Consider the following 26,896-nt stretch of genomic DNA (forward strand, 5'->3'; position numbering starts at 1 on the left):
CATCAGAGGATATTCCTAACTTAGACTATGACAGTTGAAAGGAGAGTTACACTGTTGATAGTATCCAGAGTTAGTATTTTAAAGAAGAATATTCTAGCTGTGAAATCTCTGGACGTTGTGGTGTTCGTTTTGTCTTTCCTGAATTCTTTACTGTTGGATTGAGCTTCGACTGAGCAGTTCTATGTACCCGATAACAGTCCAGATGAGATTTGATTCCAATAAATTTTCGAGTGATTCTAATTCCAGGATGCTTCATTCTTAAGGTGACCGCAAGTTTAAGTCTCATTTTTATGAGCAATTTGTCGAATTTTATAGGAGAAATAATTAGTAATCCAGTTACAGTTCAGCTCAGTACAAATGTAAGATTTTGAAAAACAAATAAAATCTACCTGTTTTATAACTCGAGCAAAGACACTAGCTCTGCTCCACTATTCCCATTTGGGATGAACTCCATTTCGTTGCGCGCATCCCTGTTCCAATTCTGACAAATATTAATACCTTTTAAAGGGATTTCTCTTCGCCCGAGCTACTCCACATTCCGCTAATGTGTTTTCAGTGGATGAATTTTGAACACTTTTCCTAGACCTTCGCCACATACATATTCTGGCGAACCTTATTGGTCGTTGCAGTTTTTTGTTTACCGAAATGCCATTCTTCTACACGACTCCCAAAAGTACACTTGGTGCGATGAAAAGGAAATCATTCCTTTCACTACTCCTTTCGTTGCATACAACGCAGCATCCTCGCTTGCTAGGATCTGCTCAGCAAGAAGCAACCCACACAAGATCTCAAGCGCCCAAGCGATGATGACGACGTGAACGTGACGATGCAAATGAAAAGGACTCTTTAGAATCTACGCGTGTAAGGTGGTTTTTGCTAGTTCTGAGAAGTGCATATCGGTGGAGGCTTTTATCAAAATTACCCAACATCGCGGCGTCACTGTACGCTCCATCCATCCGCGGATGGCGGCCGTTGCCCATTTGCTGCCACACAAATATATGCTTTGGTTCCTCGGACAAACGGAGAGAAAAGTAAGAGCAGGAGAGTTGTTGCACCGGCTGTTCGGGTTTGCATTAGTGGCACGGTTGTCATTTTAGGGTTCTTTTCCAGGATGGCATGAAAACGTTCTGGGGCGTGCAAATATTTGCGCAAAAATATTAGTTTCACAACCGAAGCCACTGAGGTCTGTTTGAGTAGTGTTGAGGATGGGAACAAGAAGGGCAACAGTGTCTGAACTAGTTCTTTCTGACTTGGGGCAAAGTCGAACAACTCAGTTGTTGCAGGTGAGTTCTACAAAAGAACATCCATCCGTGTACTATCCGTTCGTTTTCTTTAACGACGCGAAAAGCCGCATTGGTAGCAAATCTTGGCAAGGGACCTAAGCTTCAGTTATCAGTGCGCGTTCTATTCGGTTAATGTGGTTTGTTTGGAATGGCGTGAGTAAGTGTTAAGAATGGTGCATGAATTCACACTGCTTCGCTAAACCAGTGCCATAAACAGACACACTCATTTGTGCAATGCTGCGCTGGGAAGTGAAGGAAGAGAGGACATAAAACTGACTTGTGGTACGAGTGGAGCCCGTTAAACACAAGAGCCCATCAACACATCCTTTCATACGAAAACCAGGGTTCTTTTTTTGTTTCGTTGGTGCAATGTTAATCATTTAGATTACAGTCAACCAACCTGTGGGCGAGTGAAGTGCTAGAAATACACAATTCCCTAAGAGCGCGTTAAAGGCATCCACACGAAAGCAAATGCATTCTGGGGTTTTTGGAGCTCATTTGCCAATGGCCACATTAATGGGTGTTGCTCATTAACATGGACTTGCATTTTAAAACATCACTATTTTCACTTTACTCAATGACATGTGCATGCGTTGAAGAGGAGTTTATGTAAATATCCACCCACTGAGCTGAAAGCTCCATAGGGTTCTGAGGGTGTACAAAAGCGTGTTTTCGGAAAAAAATTCGGGACACAAAGAGTGCTATTTATCTAGTGCTCAAGCATAGTTTTCTATGTTTCTATCCTGCGTACGAAATAAAAAAAGCGATCCTTCAAAAAGGTTCGACCAAGTACGCTCAAAACTATTCCCGCTAGAAAAGCCCACCTTTTTCGGTTAAAGTTTGAAGATAAAACTATCCTCTCGCACTTGACACCAGCCACTTTTCTAGGGCGTTTTCTGTTTGCTTGACTAAAGGAGAAAAAAAATCCCGCTCATTGCTACCCGCTGTTGACTGACTTTGACACTTTAACCAGCTAGCAAAAGCTTGTGGGGGTTTGTGGCCCCTTCCAAAGTCTTGTGGAGCATCTCTTGTCGTATTCAAATTTTCGCCTCACGATAGCGTTGGTGTTTTTCCGAGCTTAAACTACGCTGAGGAACGGCTCGAAAAACAAGAAAGCTGAAAACATTGAGTTTAAATTAAACAAGACACAGGAAAGCATTCCGAAACTCGGCAAACGATCTGTAGTTCAAAGCAAAGTGCAAAATAAATGCACCAGCAATGCAAGGCTGTGGGGAAACATTTTACTGGGACAAAAAAAAACTGGATTGCTTGGAGTGGACAGACGACATGCATTAGGCTGCAGAATGTTGGTCAATAGAGAGAGAGAGAGAGAGAGAGAGAGAGAGAGAGAGAGAGACTGGTTTTCATAGCTGCTAAAGGGGGCCGGTCCCATTTCCAACTCTTGATGAATAGGACTTGTTGGCTTTAAAAAGAAAGTATCGTTTTAGAAGATATGTGTCTTCTGCTTACTTAACACTACATAGGATTTTAATTCTTCTGAAATGAGATTTCTCAATTCGCGGTATCGACAGAGCGTTCATAGAAGGTGGCAACTTGCAAAAGCTGGAGTGTAGTGAGATATAATTTTAAGCTATATAAAACATTGCAATAGCTGCATAAATTCAGAAAAACTCTACTATCGTTATGATTTATAAGGTCTCCATTGCTGACGAGATCCTTCAACTAGCTCCATACCGACATGCTACGAAGTCTCCTAGATTTAGATGAAATTAAATCGTGGCTCGTTGCCGTTGATTGATGCATGTTAGCAATTTTTATCTTTTCCCTTTACTTTCCTGCTTACTAAATGTTCTTTATTGTATTTCTAAACTTGTTCTGACTAGTTTAATTCCATTCAACACATTCATCACGCTTGTTCTAGTCATTTAATCGCTAGCTAAACCTTATCAAAGCCTCAATCGATCCGTAGCATATTGGACAGAAGGAACTTTGCCACACACAGACCATGCATTATTCGCTACTACCGTAAACGCAATCGTTGGTCCCTCGCGTGTGCAATGGTGCATTTAACTTATTAGCTTTATTAAACCACCTCAACTTTACGGGCCTAGCCGCACGGCCTAGAGCACAAATGGAAATGCTTTGCTAATTGATCGATCATTCGCAATATATCAAATCATTGCCAATTCTGCTTCCGTTCGCTCTTTTATAGGCCCCTCGAGAAAGACTAGCGTTTGGCTGTGTGTATGTGTGTGTGTTTGCCTTTTTGCCTCCTCGGAACTATTCAGGATGCGGGTGGGTGATAAAGCGGATGAGATGCTCGGATTTGTGCATAACAAAATGCCTATACTATGCTGTGGTGGTGCTGTCTGGCTTTTTTCACCCTCTCTCGCTCTCAAGCACTCGTTTGCAACGAAACCGAACCGGGATGGTCAATGACGATAGTGTCACCGTATTACGGTGACTGCTTTCTGCCATTCCCCATCAACCTGAAGGGAGAACAAATGTCGTTTACCGTCAGGCTAGCAGTAGCGCCCACTGCCGACGGAATCGGTTTCACTTTTTCACTTTTCTGGACACGGAAGTCAAACCCGTGGCAGCGCAATGGAAACGCGTCGTCAGCACTGCAGGCGACGATTTACGCATCAAAGCAAGTAGTTGATGCGGGACGAATGCAAATATGCGAGCGCATGGTGCTAAAATGTGTATAGAACCGGATTCAACAGTTCAATACACGGCGACACGGTCGTACTTCTTGTTGTGCCGTTGATCGACATCGACGTCCCAGCGATTTTTAGCTAGCGTTTTTGCACGGGTAGGAATCAAACCAGACAAAACGCACCTACCTCATGCGGTATCCTTTTTCGTCCCCTGCGGTAGGTTTGCCACTGCCGACCCATCCAGTAGAAATGCGCAAAACGAAACGAAACGGTTCTGTTCATTAATACCAATTAAATTATAGTTTTCCCCGAGATCGATATTGAACACATCGGTGCATTGGCAAAAACGGGAAACGGTGTGTCCTGTCTGTGTGTTCTACATGCCTATGGGAGGATTTAAGGCCCAGCTTGTTGCCATAATTTCTGTCTCTCGGCTTCCATTATTGTGGTATTGCTCGAACAACTGAACCGTTTAGTGAGGCGATTAGACGTACGGGCAGGATTGACTATCGCAACAGCAAATCCAGTTTCCGCTGGTGATGGTTTTTGGCTTCGCTATTTTCAAATAAATTAAATAGCTTTTCTAGCTCTCTTTGCATCGAAAGCATGGTTATTAAGTAATGATGATGCGCTCCAAGCCCCACCCTTTATCCCACCTGTCCCAACAAAACGCTTTACTACGGTATTATGGTAGAAGAGCTAGTCGTTCGAGCACTTGTTGTTGTTCCACCTTGTCCACGCTGAACGTAAACCCCAGTAATGGAGCAAAACAAAAACTCTCAAAACAACCGCTTACCATTGCGTAAACGCTGTCCTCCCATTCTCCCAGGTGATCATGGGAATTATGTTAAAAACCTCCCCCCCTCCCTTCTGGAGCGGAAAAGGTGTGTGTAACAGGAAGGTGGGAAAATTTATGCTAAACAAAGTTCATAAATAAATAATTAAATACACCGAGCCAGCAAGCAGCAGCGCACAGCATCGTCATGTGCGTTCGATCTCCGAGTTTCTACTAACTGTTTTTTCTCTCTCTCTCTCTCTCTCTCTCTCTCTCTTCTGCTTTTGCTACCCACCCACCTTAACCCTGTTCCCGGGGAAAGAAAGGTGGATGGCAAAATGTTATTGCATACTTTCAGGCGGGCAGGTACTGGTGGCACGTTTTAATGGGGCAAAGTTTTTCGTTTGTTTCAAACGTTTCAGAGTAACACTATTAGAGAAACAGGTGTAGTTGGAAGGAAGGGAAAGGTGTGTTTCTCAGCCCTCTCCCTCCTTCCTCTCCCCATCTTCTCCACTCAGGTATACGAGCACAACATGCTGTTTTTGGGTGTAAGCCGTAAAAAGAGTTCATTTAATTCACCAACTTGGCGCAATTACCTCTGTTTTCCCTCTTTTGCTGTCGGTATTGGAGCGTAATCTATGCGATCAACTACTATCACGAGCGCGAAAAAAGGGGAAACTACGGGATGGGAAGATTTAACTATGATAAGGTAAAGGAGCGCAACAGTGAATATTACTGTGTGAATTAAAGGGCGAATTTCCCCAAAACAAAGAACGAGTGACTCGAGTTTTCAAAAAAAAAAAAAAGGGTTTGTAAATATTTTGAAACGGTAAATAAATCTTCCTTACCACCCCTTCCAGAAGGGTACCCTTTTCTTCCTGTCCTCCCATTTAAGAACCCACGTCGTACATCACCAATGCAAAAGTTGTGCATATGCCGTTGCTTCAAGTGTGCAATTGCGTGTCCCTCGAAGTGAGAATGCTGCTCGAGCACGTACGCCTATGGATCACATGGATTAATTACTATGTTTTTTTTTGCTTTTTACTTACGTGTGTGCGTTTGCTTATCAGAGCATATTTTATGTGTACTGGCTGCATCAACGACATATTTATACGGCTGGTTTCCACTTAAAAATGAACCTGACAGCGTGGACCGATTTTTCACCACTCCGAATTCATCCAGCATCAATGTGATTCTACAGATTCTCTTTCATTTTGGCTAACAACAAGCAAGCATTTTTTGTTGTATGCTGTTAAGTGGGACAAATAAAGTATTGTTTTTTGTTGCTTTTGTGCCATCTACATCTGTGTCATTCTAGACGTTGGATTCATTTGTGCTAATGAGCTTTTATTATATGTTTTTGTCCGTTTTTGTAATTCTTTTTTTTTTAAGCGGAAAGATGCGTTTGACGTGCACATTAATGCGCCGAAAGGACATTTTCCACGAGGTTCCCTTTTTCCCTTTTTTGTTTTATTTTTGTGTTTGATGTTGCAGTTCAATACATGCATCTGGCTTTATACCAAGCCGCCGGATAAGTAGTGGTAAATAGTTTCCATCAAAGTCAAACGCAAAGCTAATTGGCATTCGTTTTCAACATTCCACTTTTTTTTTTGCTTGGATCATCTGCTACTCCCAACTGATGTAACGCTCTTGCACTCTTGGCGTACACTCGACGCGGGCGCTTCTGCTTTTGTTGCATGTTGTTTTGTTCCTTGAAAACTGGCTGATGAGAAACGTCTCCCATCTCGTGAAGTGGCTTGTCAGCAACGCAACATCAAACGAATTTTCAAGCGACGTGCTTAACCCGTACCTCAGCAAACCTGGCTCTGAAACAATGTGCAATTTTCAATCTTCCCGAAAGCTTCTCCCTGAGAGAAGAGTGCTGACGCGGATGTCGACGACGTAAACAAAAATTATGCACAAATCCTGCCTCTCAGGTTCGCGTGACGCGTTTATAGCGGAGGGGTTCCGCTTTGTTGCTTCCCGTGCTTGATGCACTACTAACCTTGTGACGGGTTTTTGGGCGGCGCCACAACAAGATTTTCACTCGCGACTCGTGGGATCATCAGGCACGTTTTTCCTCGCCACACCAGCACGGTTTTCCACTGGAGAGGGAACCAATTTTCGAAGGCAAAATGCAAGCATCATCATAGAATGCTTCCGGGGTTTGTGTCCTCACAAAACCCCGTGAAGAAATGTTGTGTCTCGAGCCAACTAATGACAGCTTTCGCTTGCCTGTCGACGTCCGTTCTTGGTTACATTGATCGGAGGGAAATTAAATTGTGCTAATAAGCGGAACATCGGGAAATCGCGCTGATGATGATGCATCATCCATTCACACTTCCGATAAATCCATCTTGCAGAAGAATAATGCCACACATGAATCTCTAACCACTACTAACGGCAGCAAAGGTAATGAAGCCTTCCGCTTACCACCACGCTTCTCGTTAAGGATCATTTTTCCTAATCCATTTAGCAGTGGTGTGCTTCTTTTTCGCACCTCCACGACAGATCGCGAAAAGGAAAATGGCACCATGATACAATAATTGTCAACTGGCATCTTCTAGCACCGTCATCATCGGGGCGTGTGGTGTGGTGCGTATAATTATCGTTATCATCGTTATTCATCTCCCCGCTGCCATTTGCCATCTTTTCGGAGAACCCTCCTGAAAAGGGCATAATATTCATAATCAACGTCATTGAACTTCAACCATGGCTTCTGGCGTTTTCGTTGTCTGCGTTGTGATGTTGGGGAATGCTTTTAATTTCAATTTAAAATGTTGCTTTCCAGCCCACACTTTCGTAAGGGATGGTAGATGAGATAGTGTGCTTCATGCTAGGATATCTGATATGAATTTTGCCATTTTCCGATTGGTGCACCCGGCTGTGTTGTGTTGCTAATTGATGATTCATCAAATGCAACTATCAGTGCAGTGATTTTCTATCCATCACTGGCCATGGTTATTTGCTTTGGTGGGAAAACATTGCTCTTCACGTGACTTGGCAGATGAAGGGAAATAAGTGAAAAATCCAGTCAGACGAATGAAGCATTCCAAAACTAATTAGAGTTATATTTATTTATGTAGCCATCTCTTGTTGAATTAAATTTTATTAATTTTTGTAGCATTTACTTCATGCTATTGTATGTTGAAGTTGCTAATAGAAACTATGCAAAATATCGATGAATTTATTCTGCTTTTTTCTATTTCTTCTCTCTCTCTCTCTCTCTCTCTCTCTCTCTCTTTTTCTCTGCTGTACTCTTTATTTCTTCTTTAAAATTTTATTTCAACATGAAATTTCAACCAGCAATTCGTGCTGGCAATTGCGCCCAGTTGTTTTTGCTGTTAGTTGACGGGTGTTTTTTATTCCAAAATTCTAAAGCCTATTTATTCGTTTATTAAATATTTGCTTATTAATTTTTTATACTAAATATAAAAAATAATGATAAAAATGCCAACGAAAAACTCTCTGTCGGCAAATTGTTGAAGTACATCGTCAGCTGTTCGGTTTCAGTGATTGTCTAGCACTTAGACATGGACGATTCTGGTAAGGAAGTTTTAATAAAAATGTACATCGTGTCCTGCACCCTCCCTACAAGTTGGAACATTAGTTTGAGTTCCTAAAACTCGAAGCTACAACGGCTTCAGCTTTCCATAAAAGCTTACTGTGCAGATTTACAATTTTACAATTTTAGTTGGTTGCCTGATGAACCTGTCCTCCATTAGAGACAGTCTGCTTATTCGTTATAGGGTCCTTCGATTCTTGCTTGAGTTTCTTGACTAGCTCAGTGATTAGAAGTTGGACTCCACCAGTCTCCAGACTCCACTCCAATATTTAGTGGAATTTTGGTTTTGGGTTTTTTAGGATTTTGTGCTTTTTAACTGTCATGAAATGATAAATTTACACGGCAGATAGTGTCTGATGTGTCCTATTTTGATTCTATCCTATTCATTTTTTATTTTATTGCTCATTACCAAAACTGTTTCTTTATTATAAACTGCACGTGCACCGCACATATTTTTTATGACGAAACAAAAAACAACACAACCGTAAATCCAAACATTTCCTTTCTTGAACGATACTCACCCGGGCACCGATGCTTCATTTAGTTGGTTTTTGGTGCGCTTCACGACCAACTGCTACCGGGAATATCCCGATTGCAGTACCGCAGCATACCGCCACTGCTACACAACTACACAACATCATTTCGTGCTGAATGCCACAACAGCCATTCAGCACCGGAAACTACACACGGGAAACTAACGAACCGTGCGAACACATCACAGTCACAATCAGTGGCACCTGCTGTAACATTGCATTGCGAGACGAGACAACACTTCTCGGCACGCACAACCACAACGACCGCACGTTCCCCATGATCATCGCCATCATCATCAGCTATGCGTCCTTGTGAACTCTAGCATTGGGAAAACGAATCGTGGAAAAAGGTATGGCCAACCTTTCGACCCCGTGCCGTGCCCCTTTGCTCCGACGCAGGATCGTATCGATGTCAGGTACGGTTTGGTTTGCGTTCAGGAAAAAGCAATTTTCCACTCCTTCCTGATTCGACCGGCCCATGTTCCGATGTTCTCGAGCTCGTTCCTGTAGTTCCTCGAAATGAGCTCATTTTCAGTACAACTCACCAGCTCATCAGCTCCGCTTGATGTCCTACTACTCCCTCCTGCAGTAGCATCGAATCGCCGGAAACTGACTGTGTGTCGGGTGGTGGAAATAAAAGTGGAAATTTTTCTCGCAAATCAATGCGGCACCGCCTTTGGGCAGCGTTTTCCGTTTTACTTCGGAATTCATTTCCACGCTTCAACGCGCACGGCCGAGAGATGTCAAATGTTTTGCTACGACGCTTCTTTCTACTGCTCCAGCAAGACACGCAAGTACAAACAGCAATTCCGCAAATAGTGTCTGTCGTGTCGAGGTTGAAGTAATGAAATGCCCCAGTGAGAAAGCGAAGTGTGTTGTTGTTTTGTTGGCGAAGAAGCGTAAAAAAGTGTCTTATCGAACGATGCAATAAATGAACCAAAGCAAAATAAAAAAAAATGGGAAGAAAAACAAACCAAGAGAGTGTTAAAGAGTGTGTGTTACTCGTCCAATCAAGAATACTTTCTGCGGTCTGTTTGCTTCTCGAAGCGCTCGACTATTGTCAGTTTCCGCTTCACACTGTAAGCAATTTAAACCCCGAAGCGACAATATCTTCCAACACAGCCACCGTTGTAACGTTTTGGGTGGAGGCGGCTCTAATCGAAGGATATATCCTTGTAATCGAACATCATTAGTTTAGTGGTGTGGAAATCGCGACCATTTGACAGGAGATGCCGGAATGTTCGGAGGATAATTGGAGCATGGACCCAGAATGTGTCACCACAAATAACCGCTAGCACGCGTTCGGTTCATCGCCTTTGCAAGCGACATTTTTCACCGGTTCAATTACACCACATCGACGGTGGTTCCTGGGTCGTTTCCTAGCCGTTCGACCTTGTCGGGAAAATAGATCGAGTTTCCCATTTTTCTTTCTCCTTAATCGATTCAGTACTGTCACCATCGATGACTGCTCTGGTTTTCTAATGATTCATAGATGTTTTTGATATAAAGTTCTGATTTTTCTTTGTGATATTTAAGGGCTATTTTTTAATTCTTCCATTTATGTATTTTAATTTCAGGTACTTTTCTCAACGGCCAATAATTCTGGCATCCCGAAGGGCCTGGGACTGGTAAGTACAAAACTTAGTATGTTTTTTGAATAGCAAATATTTCTGGAAAATTATACTGACGATCCTACAATTTCTTATTAATACCTATTTATGCAATATATGACTCACAATCGCAATCGCTTTAATTATCATCGGATTATCAGCTCATATTTTAAGATCCTTTCACATAGTTCGCTTTTACTGACCGTGACAGATGGGAGCATTAGACAGTCCATTCAAACTACGGCCATAAACAGATCACCAAAAAGAATACCTACCATTATCTACTCACCACTTCATTTGAGCATTTCATTTTCCGCACAGAGAAGGAGGCGATTCTCGATCCCCTCGTTGCAGTTTCCAATCGTTTATCGATTGTCAGTGTAGCACCGTCCAAGGCCAAAGTTGTGCTAGGATGGACAACCCGTAAAAACAACAGTAGAATTCCATATCTAATCAACAACCTGCTATTGTTTCTCTGTACAATTTTGCCTCAATGTCACAACTTTTCGAGGGTGAGATTTGTTCAGAGGAAGCGCACAAACCACGCTACAAATCGTGCACAACCCTAGGCGCCCTTAGCGTCCTGTGACGTAAGGATAATTTATAGAACCAATCGAATTAAAACCCAACTCGATTCTGTCATCCATCGCGTACAGCAAGCAACCCAATCAAAGCGTGTCTCTTCCCTTCTTTCTCTGGTGTAATCCGACGACACTGTGCGGAAGGGGTCCTTTGGGCTCGGATCACTTTTTGATAAAGCTATCAAAATCAGAACTGACCCTTCCTGTTTATTCAAACAGTCCTACCGCCTATGGTTCCATCTAAATCGTAGGCCCTGCCCAAAAAGTACCCCAAAATGTACGAAAAACGTCAGCCTTCAGGTGCCCTTTCAACACCCGTTGCGATAATAATAATAGTATCAACCCTCCCCCGAGCGTACGAACGCAGCACCGTAGTACGGGACACGGGACGGACACTTCATTTCGGTCCAATTAGTTTTACCTTTCCAAGGGCTCGCAACGAACCTTACCATGTTCGTGAGGTCGGACGTCCTCGGGGGATGAATTTACGCCGATTGAATGCCCGCAGGAGAACACTTCGAAAGACCAACACTTACGCACACGGAAACGTACGGTGACGGTGCACACCGAACGCGCCGAAAGCAGTTCAAGCGAAGCCCCGTTTTCGCACTCCAAATTTGTCCCCTCGGACGCGCAAAGACACGAGAAGGATATATTTATCTGTGGCCGTATGTCGCACCAAAGAAATGATGTTTGTATTTGGGACCACTTCAGGCCACTACTGTTCTAGTTGTGCACAGTATGTTCTTGTTTGGATTACGGTCACGACAACGACCGATGACCGGGATAAGGAGACACCGGGGTGGGTTATAATGTCATCTTTCTGTCGCTTTCTCGCCCTTTCCTCCATCAGAGTTCCTTCAAAATCGGGAAAATATCCTGCATGCTTGCTGGACTAGGGCAACTTGGCTACTCATTAGAACTCGACTAACGTCTTTCCGGACTTCCGGGTGCGGCGAATTTCCTGGACATGACACATTTTCATTGCTATGCCCATGGTTAGACGGTACCCGACATTTGGCCCGCTGCTATCTTTGCTGATTCATTATAGCTATTTGTCTAGCATTTATTTTTGGAGTGTCTTCAATATTGCTGCTCGAAACGGCCTCGAATGAATAAATGGAGAAGCAATTCCGGTCAAGCGTCTAGTCTTGTGGAAAGGATTTAGTGGATAAGCCACAGCTCTACAGAAGGAATGAATGTAGATCGAATCACACACACACATATTCATGGGAAGAGTCGTTACGTGTGTGTATATATGTTAAATTTATCGTAGATGCACACCATTTCACTCCGAGCTCCCGAGGAAAGATGCTATCCTTCAGAAAACGACTGCAAACGACGACGCATCCTTAGGAAGGCTTAGGGTGGCAATTCTGTTCCGGCTCAACTACCACATGCCCTCAGACAGTCCTAGCACCGTTTATCTCCGTGTGACAACGCACTATTATTGGTAGTGTTAATGACTCCTGAAATTTGCTTCCTACAGCGAAGGGTTTCGTTAGGAAACGAAAATGTCTTGCAAGGTGGGCATTGTGTTTAGTTGATGTTGGGAGAATTGCATATCTTCCGGCGCACACGGAAGACGAGCATCCACTGCACTAACGCAAATGAAGATTAGGACCGTGATAAAGGCGAAAGTTATGAATGCATTAGTTTTATTGCATTGGCCATTTTGTAATGTATACAATCTAAATCAGGGACATGTTACATTACGAGCAGATGATTCATCGTTTACGAAATTAGTAACGATTTCTCAGGTGCACTGTCAAGACCGATCAAACCGCTTTCGGTGGAAAAAACACGAACAGAAAAATGTTTTAAATCTAAACTTCAGCAGGAGTGAAACGCGATTCCAAACACATTAATCATCAGCGCAGTAAATGAAGCGAATCAGTTTTCGCGCCAATCTCTGCGCACCCTCATTTTTCCGGCCACCGAACGGCAACGACGACAACCGACGTGTGGTTGTTATGTACTTTTTCAATCAATGGCAATGATGATTCACGACGCGAGCAAAACCATCACCGTGAACATTAAACTTGTGATGTGTGTGGGTGTGTGTGTCTGAATATGTCTGAGAGGGTACTACAATACCCGCTGGTAAAATCAGTCGTACTATCTTTACTGTTGCACAAGCAGCCATGCTGCATTACTGATACTGACTGTCATCAAATGTGCATCAAGAGTGCAGTGTGAGGAAAGGTCCGTATAAATTTGTCATATTTCCTCCCATTTTTTGTTGGCCCATCTCTCTGGAGAGAAATCGGCGCTGCACAACCAGATGCTGCACTTATCCGCCATCTTTACTGCGAAATCTGACCACAAACGGTCCTGGGTACAAAACTGCATCAATCCTGCAACCGTTAGCGATAAGAGGACAATGCTTTCCTATGCTATGCTATCTCTCATCCAGATTTCCAAGAGTGAAAATGCCGTTGGTTGGAAAATGGGAAAAATCTGTCCACTGTCAACTCGGGCAGAGGTAGTGAGGGAGACCCGTCTTCGTTCATTATGCAAACCGGTGGTAGACGGGTATCGTTAATTTGATGTTGATTTATGATTCGATGCCGGGTACCGTGGCGACCACGCGATAAGGACGACCTCTGGTGCGAAACTTCATGTCATCGGCCCCTTGCACTGTACGGCTTGGAAAAAGGGATTTCAATAAAAGGATTTATGATATTCATTTTGCTCCTGCGAGAAACGAAAAAGGTCATTATCTTTCAACGCTACCTCCCGGGAAGGTGGTCATCATCGTAATGGGCATCGCATCCAAAAGGAACCCTATCCCTGCCCCAGGACTCGTGCTGTGTGCAAAACGGGAGTACACCAAAGACACCATCGGAGGTGAGATGAATAAAGACAAACAGCACAAAAACCTAGCATTTCGCGGACGTAGTTTTAATTTCTGTACGGCCCTTCCAAGCATTCCCGGGTCCCGGGCGATTGTGTCCTATTGTATATGCTACAAAAGATTAAGCATAATTTGGTGTGCTGGTTTTGCAAAGAAGCAGATTGCTTTTGGCTGGGGCTGTAAAAAATGGAAACAGATTGAGAATGAGGGAGCTTCCTTGCCAAGGATAAGGTTCATCGTCTTCATCAGGGAGTACAGAGCTTTGGGATAGTCCGAAACAGTCGGAGAAAGAATGCTCGGAGAAGAATGAAAGAATTGCCAAAAGGTCTCGCATTTAAGAGATGTACTTTTTAATTCCGACTTTCTTTCCCTCTTTTTCTCGTGCAAACACCTCGCTTAAATATTATTCCGAGGGCATTTAACTTCCTGTATGGACGAGACAGGTCACAGGGTGTTGCATTCACGCTAGAAGAGCAATAGAGTACGAAGGAAAAAAGGCATCCGGCAAGCAAGAAATTTGAATAAAAATGGGAACTCTTTTCTACAACTTATGAATATGCCATCATCATCACCTTCAACTCTGGTGCAGCTTAGAGGGAAAAGGCTGCCCAAAAAGATTGTACAAATACAGGGTTTAGCTGGTTCGAAAGCGAGCGTCTGTATGTCTAAAATGATGCGTAGTTTAAGGTACAAAACAGATAAATTGTACAACTCAAAACTATTCTATTCTACCTACACTCTGTCCACATAAACTGAACAAATGTCTCTGATGAGGAAATCCTGGATGCCTCCAAAATAAAAGTAAGGCTATTCTGATGGTTGTATTTGCTCTTGCAGATTTGAGCCATTTACAGTTTTTGTTGGATCAAAACTGACAGAAATGTCTCCATCATCTAGACTTCACACAAGTTTTTTTTTAATTTCATGAGAGACGACCTGGCCGTATTGCCACTTCCACAACTTATTCATCGGTTGATAATGATTCAATGTTCTGATAACATGGTAAACCCTGCATCCTCTTGTTTATTTTTCTGTTTTTCGATTGGGTATGTGCCCTTCCACATGGCAAACGCCACACATTGCATGATGGCCGGCCGAACAGGATATGCAGGATTGTTCGTTAGCATGCTTCATTTTTTTGTCAGTAAGCTAACCACACCTTCCTTCACGTTCAGTTCGCCTCCCGTCCATTCCCAGCGGAATTCGAGTTCGATTGTGGAAAATGCTGGTGCCTCTGTTGTGTGATTGCAAAGCAGGGAATGCATTACTCGCGAGGGAATTTTCCCCCTTACCGGGTTTTTTTTACAACATGATCAATTTTCCACCAGCGTTTTCTCATCCGTATTCATTCGTAATTTGCAGAACCTTAAATAATGTGGCTCTTATACAGAGCATGCCTTTTGAAACAAGGCAGGTTACGAATGGTTTTGCCATATCCTGGTGAAGAGGGTGCTGATTGCTGGTTGGTGGGTAGTAATGCTCTAACGTTGAATGCATGCAAGATAAAGAATTGAAGCTCCTTGCAAAATTATCCTAAATTATGCCTCCTGCTAAAAAACCTTAGAAAACCGCAAAAGTTTTATTTTCAGTAATGAATTCCTCTAGAATTCTTTGGAGCCCTTATGAAAATGGCTTCTTTAGATTATGTTTGTCCAGATGTTGGTATCATTCAATGCAATCGTACTCAATAGACGGAAAGAGTCATCGCAAACATATCCCATACCTTAAATTCCGTTGTTCCTCGTCATTATGCGTTCAAAATTGAGACGTCACAAAACGACTCGGCAACGGGTTGTACCTCAGGATCTTCAGTACGTAATATCTATTCACCCAAGTCCATGCGATGGTAGGCAGCATGGTCGTCTGCTCGTTACAGGAAAAACATATGAATTTTCATAATGTCGGGAATGTGTGTTTGCTCTCTGTTTGCTGGTGGCGTGTGGACGTGGAGAATTTTGCTGAGCTACACAGAACACACCACCAGCGCATAACGTATGATTGAACACGCACATTTGTTGTCCGCACAGCATCCCATACATATGCCTCCTGTCTGCTTCTTCCTATCCCTTCATTCAGCCAACAGGACGAAGGACGACAACAACAGGCAAAAAAACATATCAACCATACCTCGACCTCGATGCCTGCGATGCCTTAACGAGGAAATGAAACCCTGAACGTGACTCTATTCGAATGTTGGAGCTTTTTTTGCGCACACAGTACTGCAGCAGGACACACACACACATACACGTATAGCAATGTTCTTCCATTGCAGCAGGAGCCTTCCGAACTCTCCACTCACACGCCAATGGGGAAATATATAAATAATATTACGCTTTTTTCCACACGACGCCACTTCGGCTGCGAAAAACGTTCTGTCAACATTTTAATTCAATTTTTCCACCAGCCAGGAAAGCCGGTCCTCACCCGGAAGCTGCTACTGGTGTGTGAGGCGATTGCGAAGGAATTTTTGCGACGGTTCAAGTGCTTTGAAATCGTTTTAAATCTTTCACGGGCCTCCGGTTTTTTTTGTGATCCCCAGCGATGGATTACTGGTACGATTAGAACTTCAACTAGAATAGGGAGCAGAGATTCCGAAATGCTGAAGGAAATTGCTTTTTAATGGTGTCGAATTAAATTATGTGATGCCGGGAGGCGAGTTGATCGACAGGAGTATGTCAAGCAAGTCAAACATCATGGGCCGAGTTGATTGTTGACTGGACTCTGTTCTGGCCTGTTAAAAATAGAACGTTGTGAGAAGCGGTGAAATCGAATCTAGGAATAAAAATTCGTCTGCGGCAAAATCAATTTAAGGCTACACAAACACAGCTAGCTGTCGGTTTTTAGTGAGTGTTTGTACATTTTCCTGGTGGTTCCGGTGGTCTGCTTTACTCAACTTGTCACAGTTCATTTGAACCGTTCGTAAGCGTACTGGGAACGTACGAAAAATTGAACGGAAAAGGGTGATAATGATTGGAAATCGGTATTTGAGATGAGTGGGACAGCTAACATGAGCAGTAGAGTTGTGAACGCCTCATTAGTTGTGTGCCAGACGACACGCAAGATTAAGTATGTCCTTCATACTGAACGCTTTTGATGGGAGGACATATTTATGGGAACAAAAGGACGTAAAGGTATTTTATTTTCATTCCTTAGAATAGTTCTCAATCTCGAGTATTAAAAATCTAGTTTATTTATGTCTACAGCTGATAGAAGATTTTTATTTCTTCACTTTTAGTCCGTTTTCAATAATTGAACACAAAATTAAAAATTCAACATCGAAACCATCTTTCATGTTCGAAAAGCATGCGCCTACAAGTATGCAATCCGCAGTACACGATTAACTTTCCCTCGTAGAAAATGCCGTTGACTTTATTAACTCATTTAGCACATTAGTTTTTATTATTTTTCTGAGCTATTAATGGGAAAACCGCTCCCAATTTTCCAAGTGTCGATAACATCCGTCAATTTGCTCTCTTATCAAAACTCCTCAGACACACCACACTGCATATAAATGACGCACAATTCAGTGCAATGAAAGCAACCTTCGCATCACGTAAAATTTTCACAACTATTTCCTCCCCATTCGTTCGGGATCGATTCCAATTAAGACATCTAGCAAAACAGGCAATGTGGCAACACTTTAATGGGCTGAAACGTCCCACGAGAGTGTTGCCGCCAAGATAAAATATGACCAACGATGGTTTCCCTATCAAAGAGGGCAATTTTTAGTTCGATAAAGATGTCTGGTGTGTTCCCTTTATATTGGGATTAGTTGGCATGTTTCAGTCATTTTTTTTTGCTCTTTTAATGCGTAAAAATCTCCCCTCTCTTTGTTCAACTGCTCAACGAAATTCAAGTAGTTGTAACAGTTGGTAGAGTCGTAAAAAACTGGATTCTATCCTCTTAAGGACGATTATTTCGTATCCCTTGCACCGATAGTGATAATCCTACCTGCTTCTTTATATCTGTTTTACTTGCACCGAAATCAAACCCTGGCCATTGTGAGCCTTCTTTTTCACTTAACGTTAGTCTCTTTCTTGGTACGAAATAGAAGGTGTCTGGAGTCAGTAACAGGTTTGTGTCATTATGCAAATTATTGTGCAGAAGACCCCTCTAGGTCTATCAGACTCCGGTGAGCCTAGATTCCCTTTGTTTACCACACGGGAGTAGATTCGTCTGCGAGATCTTCATAAAGGCCAAAACCACTTTAATCCCATCTCGGCTGGTTAGGAGATGTAAACGTGCGTCAGCTCCAACAAAGCAGGCGAGAACCTCTTACCTGATGGGTGCGTAAAAGCAAACGCGTTCGAACGCATGTGTATGAATAAATAATTTCTCAGATTAAAAATCATAATCTGAGGAACCACTTGCACAACGTCCTGCTGTAAGACCCTTTTGCATTCGATCCGATGGAGGACCTATGCATGTAATTCTAGTGATACTAGTGGTAGTGCACCCGAAACGTTATTGTTCGATCCGAAATTTTCACGAGGAATTGTTCTTTGGCAAATGTAAAGGAAACGCTAAAAAATAAAAAATAAATCGTTCATACTCATTCTACCCCGTAAGGACCATTCGAAGGCGTTAGAGCGTGCAAATCCGCAGCGTTGGCGTCTCCAGCGAGAAAACCCCAGTTGGTTTCCGTATCGCTTGTATGCCTGGTTTGCTGCTTTAGTTCAGCAACAAATCCCTTGCTTCCCGATTGTGCTTCCAATTTTCTCCAAAAACGGTAAACCCTCCGTTGCTCTCCGCCGTTCCGTTGATGGCGGGGGAAAAACGGATACTTTACAACCTAATGATAAAAACCATTTTCCATGAATTATGTTCCGGGTGTGAATTTGAAGTGCGCAGCAATGTACACATCGCAAAAGGGATCACAGCGGACCTACACAATAGGTCCCCGGCGCAATGGGCAATTTTCGCTGGACCCATTCCTAAGAACAAACCAAAACACTACGCCGAAAGAATCTCTTTTGGATAATTTTTTTTTTTTTTTGGTTTCCATCCCTATTTCCACGGTAAAAAATTGGAGGGAAAAAGTGGAAAATCTGACCAAAAGCAACACCCCTTCTCATTCTTCCATTTTAATAACGTTCCCTCACTTCGCAAGAAGAATAATCTAGGCAGGGTGGGGACAGTCAGGAGTCTGTAAATGGTGCACACAGGACGGACACCCTACCGTAGATTTTCCTAGAATGTTAGCCACCATGGCAGTGTGGTTTTGTAGTTGAAACGTCCAGAGTAGATTGAAGATTTCGAGTAAACTGTAAACGATTCATTTTGCCTTTTTGTTGCTGTTTATTCCTTCTGCGTTCTTACACGAGTCTATTGCCTTAAGCAAGAAGCGACAAAACAGCAATTCTTATCCACCGTTTATTGTGTTTTGTTGACGCACAATGAAGTTATCTCGTCTGAACTGTTTTGGGATGGAATTGAAGGTTTTTGGTGAGAAGTTTATATTCGGCTGTCCTATCGTTGTCCATTTCTTACCGTTTTTGGGGCTTGATTTAGTTTGAAATAGTGACACTTGATTACATCCTTGTGCGTAGCATGCTTTGGATGTTGTGTCTTGGCATCGTGGAAAAGCATTGGACCAATGCTTCTCGAATTGATGTGGTCTTGAGCATATCTTTATCCATAGAAACATTTGGTGATTGAATGTTTCCAGAGAGGGTCGGTGCTATTTTAAGGAATTTAAAAACAAATTCTAACTGTTATATCATTGTTTTAGTTAGATTACTAATATTCTACCCTAAATTTGTCCTAAACCTTATCCAATTTATTTGTTCATATTAATGGGATATTAATCAATAATATTGAAGTATTTGAAGTAGGGGGCGGGGCACGGTGGTGATAGGCGACAGCAGCGCCGGTCTGCAAATGGCAGGATCGTGATTCAAATCCCATCCGAACCGTCTATCCGTAGTGAGGACTGATTATCCAACTGCGTGGTATCGGCAAGTCTAGTAAGTCATTTCGATGGTCGGCGTGGCCTTAGAGGACGTTAAGCCAAAAAAAATAAGAAGAAGATTGAAGTATTTTTAAATTGGAACTCGGCGATCCTCACGTATTCGTTATTCTTCCTGGATATAAAGCTGGCAAAAATGTTCTTTAAAATGTTTGTCAAATGGTTTTGATCTACCAAGGCACCCCGGAAAAAAGGTCTAAGGATAAGGCAGTTGGTTAAGGGAGTCTCGTCTAAGGAGCATCGTTGAAGAGTCCTCGTCAAAGGAACCAATCCCATGAAGAGGCCTCGTTGAAGGTTTCAAAAGCCTAAATTAAGCACGACGATCAAGGCGCTTGCTCTACACGACAAGGGTCAATCGCTCATTCAAATAGTTGCGAGTCGTGTAATCAAAATAATTTCTCATTCAAAAAAACATTCAACTTTGAATTTCTTGACGAAAAACACCGCCTTCTTCAAGGTCCGTCATCCACCTCTGGTCCAAAAATTGGCAAATTCGACCTGAATGTTGCTAATCTGAAGATCACTGCCTTTAATTAAAGCAAATTAAAGCACCATTATGATTGAAACCCGTCTCCGTACGTCAGGCAAAAACGCTGACTGTCAACTGAACTGAAAAACCGGTCAAGGTTCACGAAAGGGCGTCGACGAACTCTCACGCAATCGCTAAAGTCGTGGTGTGCAGACGCTGTTTTCTTTCCTTTTCTGTTTTTGGCCAAAACACACAAATGAGCGATTTTGGATGGTTCGCACTACATTCTCACCATTTTTAGAGCAAAACGAAATACAGTAAAGCACGACTGTTCGTTTCGCGGTTTTTGGACAGAGTTCGGTCTACCGGATGTTGTCGGTTTAGTGACTTATTATTCCAATTCTATTTTTTTTTTTTTTGCGCCCGCTCTGAGTCAAAATCTTCCCGAGCGTCTTACATTGTGCTTAGACTGTGCCTGCCTGCAGCGTAAGCACCTGAGCACCTTTACACGGTAATGACTTCGCAATCGGGCGTTGTTATGATGGATGGGAACAGATCTTTACGTGGATCTGCCACGGTTGAAGCGATTCCGCGCGTCTGTGCGTGTTTGTGTTGGGGATTTTGTGTTTTTTGTTGTTGTTGTTTCTTTACTTCTGATGATTGTCGATTCCGGTTGGAATTGTAAGCGTATTCCACCGGATGTAAGTATAAAGTTAATATTAATGACCAAAGAATTAGGTGGTCTGTGTAATTCAACCCTCTTCCTCTCCGGCTCACTTTGCACCCCAAGGTCGTTCAAGATGAGTTTGATGAGAAGAGCACATCATGCGCATTAAATCATATTAAAAGAAGAACTAAATACTTTAACTGCCTCAAGTCGAAACTTTGCCCAGCAATTGCTCAAAACTACTGTGCACTAACTAGGCCTCTCACTCGCGCGCTGTTTCCCTTCGAACAGTAAACCCAACGGTAGTGGAGAATTATCTTTCAATCTTCTAACAAACTAACCACAGAGACCCCGAACGGCATGAGAAAATCAGCATCACTTCGTGTGCATCTTCAGCGCCGCGAGCTAAACGCGACAGGTGACGACTTTCGATTGCGATTGTTAACGACGCCACACAACTACTAACACGGCCACTTGGTTACGCGAAACAATGACAATTGACCATAAATTCAGTCACCCCTGACCTTGGCCATCGGCCGGTGGCCAACCAAAGTGACGTGTTCGATGCCAAATGCCGTCAATGACGGGGGCCGTTTGAAAGCAATTGAATGTCACTCGGCACCCGGAGTTCTACAACCGTCCAACCAGTCGGTGATTTATTATCACGTGTTAACTTGTTGGCGAGCGAGAATTTCACGCAATTTCCTTCCACCATATCAGGTTGTGTGAATATCGCTTAGAGTTCGAATTGATTTTATCATCTTTCAGCCGGTGGCTGAGGGTTCTCTGTAGTCACTCAGGTGAATCGAATAAAAACCCGACTACGACATATTCTTCTGAAAAAAAACAAGCCGTTTCTGGTGAATATTTACGACGTGTTGGATGCTCTGCTTCTAGAATCATACGATAGAAAAATTGTTTTCCCGGGCACGGCCGCTTAGAATGAGATTTATGAAAGCAGAGTACGCCATTCATTAAAGAATGGTTATCAAACGAGTGGACGTGAGCCAGACGTGACATATGTCTGAATGACGTTATCGAAGACAATTTTAGTGGTTTTGTTTGGCTAGTAGAGAAGTAGTTCTGTAAGTGTATTTTATTTATTATAATTTCTTTACCCAATGCTGGATGCCTCTTGGATTGGATAAAAAGAATTGGAGGATATGAGAAATGATCGAATAAATTTAAAATATTCCTAATTTAAACAAATTTCATATGAACTTTGATCATGGATTCAGAGCATTTATTAAAGTTCTCTAAATTTTTTTAAGGAATCATTTAAGTTTACAAAAACATCACCCGTGACGAATCTTCTAACGAGACGCATCAAGAGATCTCCTTCCCACCTCTATGTTTATCCCCCCCTTTCCATGCTTTAATTCATCCCCCCACACCATTCATTAACAGTAAGCACATTGCAAAGAAAAAAAAACTACTACCAAGACACCTTAAACCGTGGTCGAAGAATGACCGCGGATGTTCTTTGCACGCGAAACACAATTCCGTACTCGAACGTTAGCCGCAGTCGTGGTTCGTCGCTTACGGCGCGTAGATATCTATTAGTTAAGTTGCTGTCCGAGTTGGTGCCTCCGAAGTGCAAAAGACTAAAAAATGATGCTCTCGTGTAAGATGAGTGGTTTGTGCTACTGGTTCTTAATGCTCACCCTGATCGCTCGAAGCCAGGCAGTGACTCCGACAGGAAAAGTGGACTTTTCTGAAGCGGACGATTTAAACGATGAAACAAACAGTGGATTTGTGAGTGTTTACAGGAACTATCCCAAGATCCAGGTGACGGTGGACACGCAGAAGTTGAAGCGTGTCCCTCAGCCCGAAACGAAAAGTGATGAATCGAGTTCTGGTAGCTCGGGAAGTTCGGGTTCGGAATCGGTCGAAAGACCCTCGGTTGGTGTGCGTACTGATATAACGATTGAAATTTCGGAGGAGGCTAATGCGAATGATACAAGACCGGCGGATCGTGATGATAGGAAAAAGGATCGTAACGATCGTCCGAGTGATAATGTTGGAGGTGGCAAAAAGGATCGCAATGGTAATGGGAAGAATGCAGAGGATGCAGATGATGACAATGCGAGCATACCGGTGTTTAAGGGTATGGCAGGTGTTTCGACGAAAAAGCCTAAACCAACTCCATCGAGAGGAATCCCGCCGCACGGACCGAGGCCAGGCGTGACGCTTAGTCAGCGACCTACGGTGACCAGTTTTTACGGACCAGGAAGTGATGATCGGAATCGTATTAGTGGAGAGTATGATGGATGGAATTCGCACTATCCGCAGCACACCGTGACAGCTGTTTGGACCACCGAGAGACCGTATCTTCGTCGGGTGGATTATGATTATTCTGGTAATTAAATCAAATTCAAATAAGTTAATCCAAAGCCTCCAAACGAACTTGCAACTGAATGTATCACGCTAGAGCTAGAGCACCATAAACATACTACACACGATAAAGCTCTCAAGCTGTCAGATACGCGATAACGATCACACCGTACCTCTCGAAACGTGCCTCAATTCACGTTTACTCCAGTGTTTTTGCTTTCTGATCTTTAATACTCCTTTACCTTCTCACTCTCACACGATTTCCAGGGCAACATCGTTCACCTCCGTATTACAAGGGTTACGTTCCGTACAATGTGGGCCACTCGCAACATTCGCAGTCGGCGGAACATCACCACACGGGTGACTGGAAACCGTGCTACTGCAGCATCTATCAGCCGTGGGCCTCACGTGCCCCATCCAATCCCGACCTGTCCTCCACAAGCTCCGGCCATCCGCCACCGCGAAACACCGTCGACAACAAGGTGGACGTGCCGGCCGTTCTCCAGTCGCATCACCACCAGCAACACTATCGATCGATCCGTTCGTAGCGGAATGCATTTATTGGAAGACGGTGACTTTCGGTGAGAAAGAAAGCTCCCTATCGATCACCAAATCCACCACCACAAACATTGGGATTGCCCTAACCCTTTGATAGTCTGTAAGAAACTTTGGTTGCATATCCCGTTTCCCAAAAGAAAACCCCACGTTGACGCTGTGTGGAGAAAGCAACCACTTCAAACCAATCATCTCCCCATTTTTTGTATATGATCAATAAAAGTTGACACACTTTTTTTACTACTACCTTTTAAAATCCCTATTGTGGGTTTTCTTTCCTCAAACCGCGGGACGCGGGACCCTTTGCCCTGAGCGTCAGAAGAAGAAAAAACCTGCTCGGTCTGGATGGCGGGAATATTATGTCACCTGTATCTTCCCGCGAAGCTCGCATCGGTGCAACGCTAGGTATGATCATCACCAACACACATCAGCTAAGCATTGCTGGAATAGGGTTTCTAAGCTTCGTCACAGGCATAGTGTTTGATACAAGCACACATACACATAGGAGGAGGTCAACCTCCAATAAATTGATAAGACCTCACAGCACCCGGTTGGAGCGACGCAGATGCAAATCATTCTACGTTCGATCACATCCAGGGAAGCAACTGAGTTAGTCCAGTAGCGATCAAGACTAGTGCTGCACAAAAACATCATCCAACATGCGAAGATCGTTGTGTTTACTTTTGGTGCTAGTGATTGTGTTGTGTTTGCCTAATAATTCAAGTGCTGGTAAGTGTTTTAAGAACCATGAATCTGTGGTCTTGTGGGCATTTAACACACTTTTCTACCACCCAGCACCTCGACCAAGCGATATGGATCAGATGGAAGAGATGGAAGTGCTCGGACTGGTTGGATGTAATCACGCCGTCACAGTAACGGCACTTCCTTTGCCTGGATTCACCGTAAACCCGGAACCACTTCATCAAACCGATTCGAAACTTTCACTAGAATCTGAGGATAGAGCTAGCGTCTCAAGAGAAAGTCCCAGTGTCCGTGAAATGAAGAGTGATGGTCGGTAAATAAAGTGCACGATTTATTACAAACGATTCGCTTACCCTATGTCACTATAAGGCGGTTTGATCGCTGATCTGGAGCTACTGGAGGACCACCTCCTATTACTGGACCAACGTACTCGATTGAATCTGTTAGCATTAGTTCCTGAGGGATAAAGCTGCTTCGAGCATACTGGAAAAGGAAGAATGAGATCGTTAAGATGACCTTGTTTAATGCTTCCTTTAGAGATAATCTTACCATGGAAACATTTGGTAGCTCTAGTTCGTTTGTATCAGCTACAGTAAACACTAGACGGTCCGCATGCCAAGGATTTCTCACCGTAGAGGAAGCTCTTGGAGGATGCGTGCTGGAGATGATCATTGCTTGCGTCGTAGACGGCTCTGTAGCGCTTTGATGGGTGCTGGTGGCTGGTAGTTCCGTCGTTTGCCACCACCAGATGCTAGGATTCTCGGGCACTGGATCATGATGCAGCGATGAATCACTGTCGGGCGCTTGTTCCGTTGTCGATGAGGGCCATGGTGGAATCCAAAGTAATTTTGATACTTTCTCGTTAACACCGTTCAAGAACTCGCGCTTCTTTTCGTATACGGTTTGTTTGATCGTTGACACTTTGCTTTGAGATGGGAAAGATCAATTTATAGTACGAAACTGGAATACAGCACAGAACAAAACTTACTTAAGTAAACCACCTCCATCATCCTGCTTTTTCCCCCAATCGAACAGTGGAGCTGTAAGAGAGCACACAATTGGACACGAAACGTTACGAACACATATGAACACCATCTAAATGTATGTGTCTTACAGCCAGTACTGCAACCGAGTAGTACAATTGCTACCGCAATCGACAACGATCGTTTCATTATCGTCACAATTTATTGGGTTATACTTTTTTAAGGCTAGCTGAATAGTACCACACTCCGCACTGTATTACGTTCAATCTACGACTGATCTTTGCTTGTAGCTTCGTACTTGCTGTATGTGACCCAGTTATCGGGATAGGCCGGGAAAGTAAACAAAGTATGCATTTTTCCAACAACGAGTCAAGGTTTCCGAGAGTCAATTGCTTATCAGCTACGGTACGGTACGATGAATGGGGGCTCAATAAACTCAGAAGATGCTCTCATATTGGTGAATCGAGGTTCAGGATCAGGGAGGAATAGATCAAGGATGATGCGAGACACGAGAGCAATGACTGGTTGAAGTTTCACAAGCTGATATGGATATTCAAAACCCAAAAAAAGGGATAAATCATTTGTCAGATGTTTACTAAGCCCTGCGTATCCCAAAGGAACCTATTGGAATTGCGTATGATAATAAGATGCGTAAGAGTATAATATAGCCAAGGAAAGCCAAGATGTTCTGTGGTTTTAGAGTCAATGAATAAGAAGAAAATAGTTAGTTCATCTATTGTGGTTCTGACCTGTGTCTTTTGTCCGGATGTATTTGCGATTATGGCTTGTGGAACCTTATTTAAACCACCTTCAGTATATGAATAAGGATCCAGATAAAGTTTGCTCGCAAATCATAACCGCCAGGTAATCGGAGGACACCAAGTCATTTAATGGAAATGTTTCGCCGGAATAGTTTCAGCCGGATGGATCATTGTTGTTTTCTCCAATCCTTCAAGGGTTCTTAACAATTGTTCCCAGAAACTACATATTTAGGATCTTTTCATAGCTTCTTAATCATCAACCATTTTAAGCGGTTTTTGCATTATAATAAAATCAATCGTTTAAAAGATGAGTTCGAGATTTATTGATTGAAATGTCTTACGAGCTACATAAATTAATGCTTAACAAAAACGCAATGTTAACACGTAACAAAACGAAACGAAATTGGAAACGGCAAAAAAAAGATCGAGTTTCAGAGCCTTCCCCTTTTACGTAGTGTGCAGACTGTACGTGCTGACCTTCCCATCGTCCTCCAGGGTCGTGGTGGCCGCCTTGTAACCTGTCGTCTTTCCATTTATGTTGTGCTTCTCGCTTTCCGCTGTCGAGAGCATACTGTACGTTTTCGGTTTACCATCATCACCGTACTAGAAAGATAAGGAAAATATATGAATTT

At 43.1% G+C, this 26,896-nt stretch overlaps 3 protein-coding genes across 3 annotated transcripts in view; 1 reads left to right on the plus strand and 2 right to left on the minus strand.

Moving 5' to 3' along the window:
• Positions 1 to 22,540: 22,540 nt before the first annotated feature.
• Positions 22,541 to 23,826, plus strand: LOC126564974 (uncharacterized). The gene is made up of 2 exons (XM_050222108.1): positions 22,541 to 23,288; positions 23,531 to 23,826. The coding sequence occupies exons 1-2, from the start codon at positions 22,541 to 22,543 to the stop codon at positions 23,809 to 23,811; spliced, it is 1,029 nt and encodes a 342-aa protein (XP_050078065.1). The 3' UTR covers positions 23,812 to 23,826.
• A 1,048-nt stretch (positions 23,827 to 24,874) lies between these two features.
• LOC126566012 (uncharacterized) lies at positions 24,875 to 25,692 on the minus strand. The gene is made up of 4 exons (XM_050223213.1): positions 25,635 to 25,692; positions 25,509 to 25,560; positions 25,070 to 25,445; positions 24,875 to 25,003 (listed from the first exon to the last, which is right to left on the minus strand). Exons 1-4 carry the CDS (start codon positions 25,690 to 25,692, stop codon positions 24,875 to 24,877), a joined length of 615 nt encoding a protein of 204 aa, XP_050079170.1.
• Positions 25,693 to 26,708: 1,016 nt separating this feature from the next.
• LOC126564216 (uncharacterized) overlaps positions 26,709 to 26,896 on the minus strand; it is a 444,146-nt gene continuing 443,958 nt past the window's right edge. Inside the window, exon 5 of the mRNA XM_050221196.1 lies at positions 26,709 to 26,867. Within this exon, the coding sequence (XP_050077153.1) occupies positions 26,712 to 26,867 (156 nt within the window). The 3' untranslated portion in view covers positions 26,709 to 26,711. The remainder of the gene's footprint in view (positions 26,868 to 26,896) is intronic.

The sequence above is a fragment of the Anopheles maculipalpis genome, chromosome 3RL, assembly GCF_943734695.1.
Source record: "Anopheles maculipalpis chromosome 3RL, idAnoMacuDA_375_x, whole genome shotgun sequence".
In the NCBI taxonomy this organism is placed as follows: domain Eukaryota; kingdom Metazoa; phylum Arthropoda; class Insecta; order Diptera; family Culicidae; genus Anopheles; species Anopheles maculipalpis.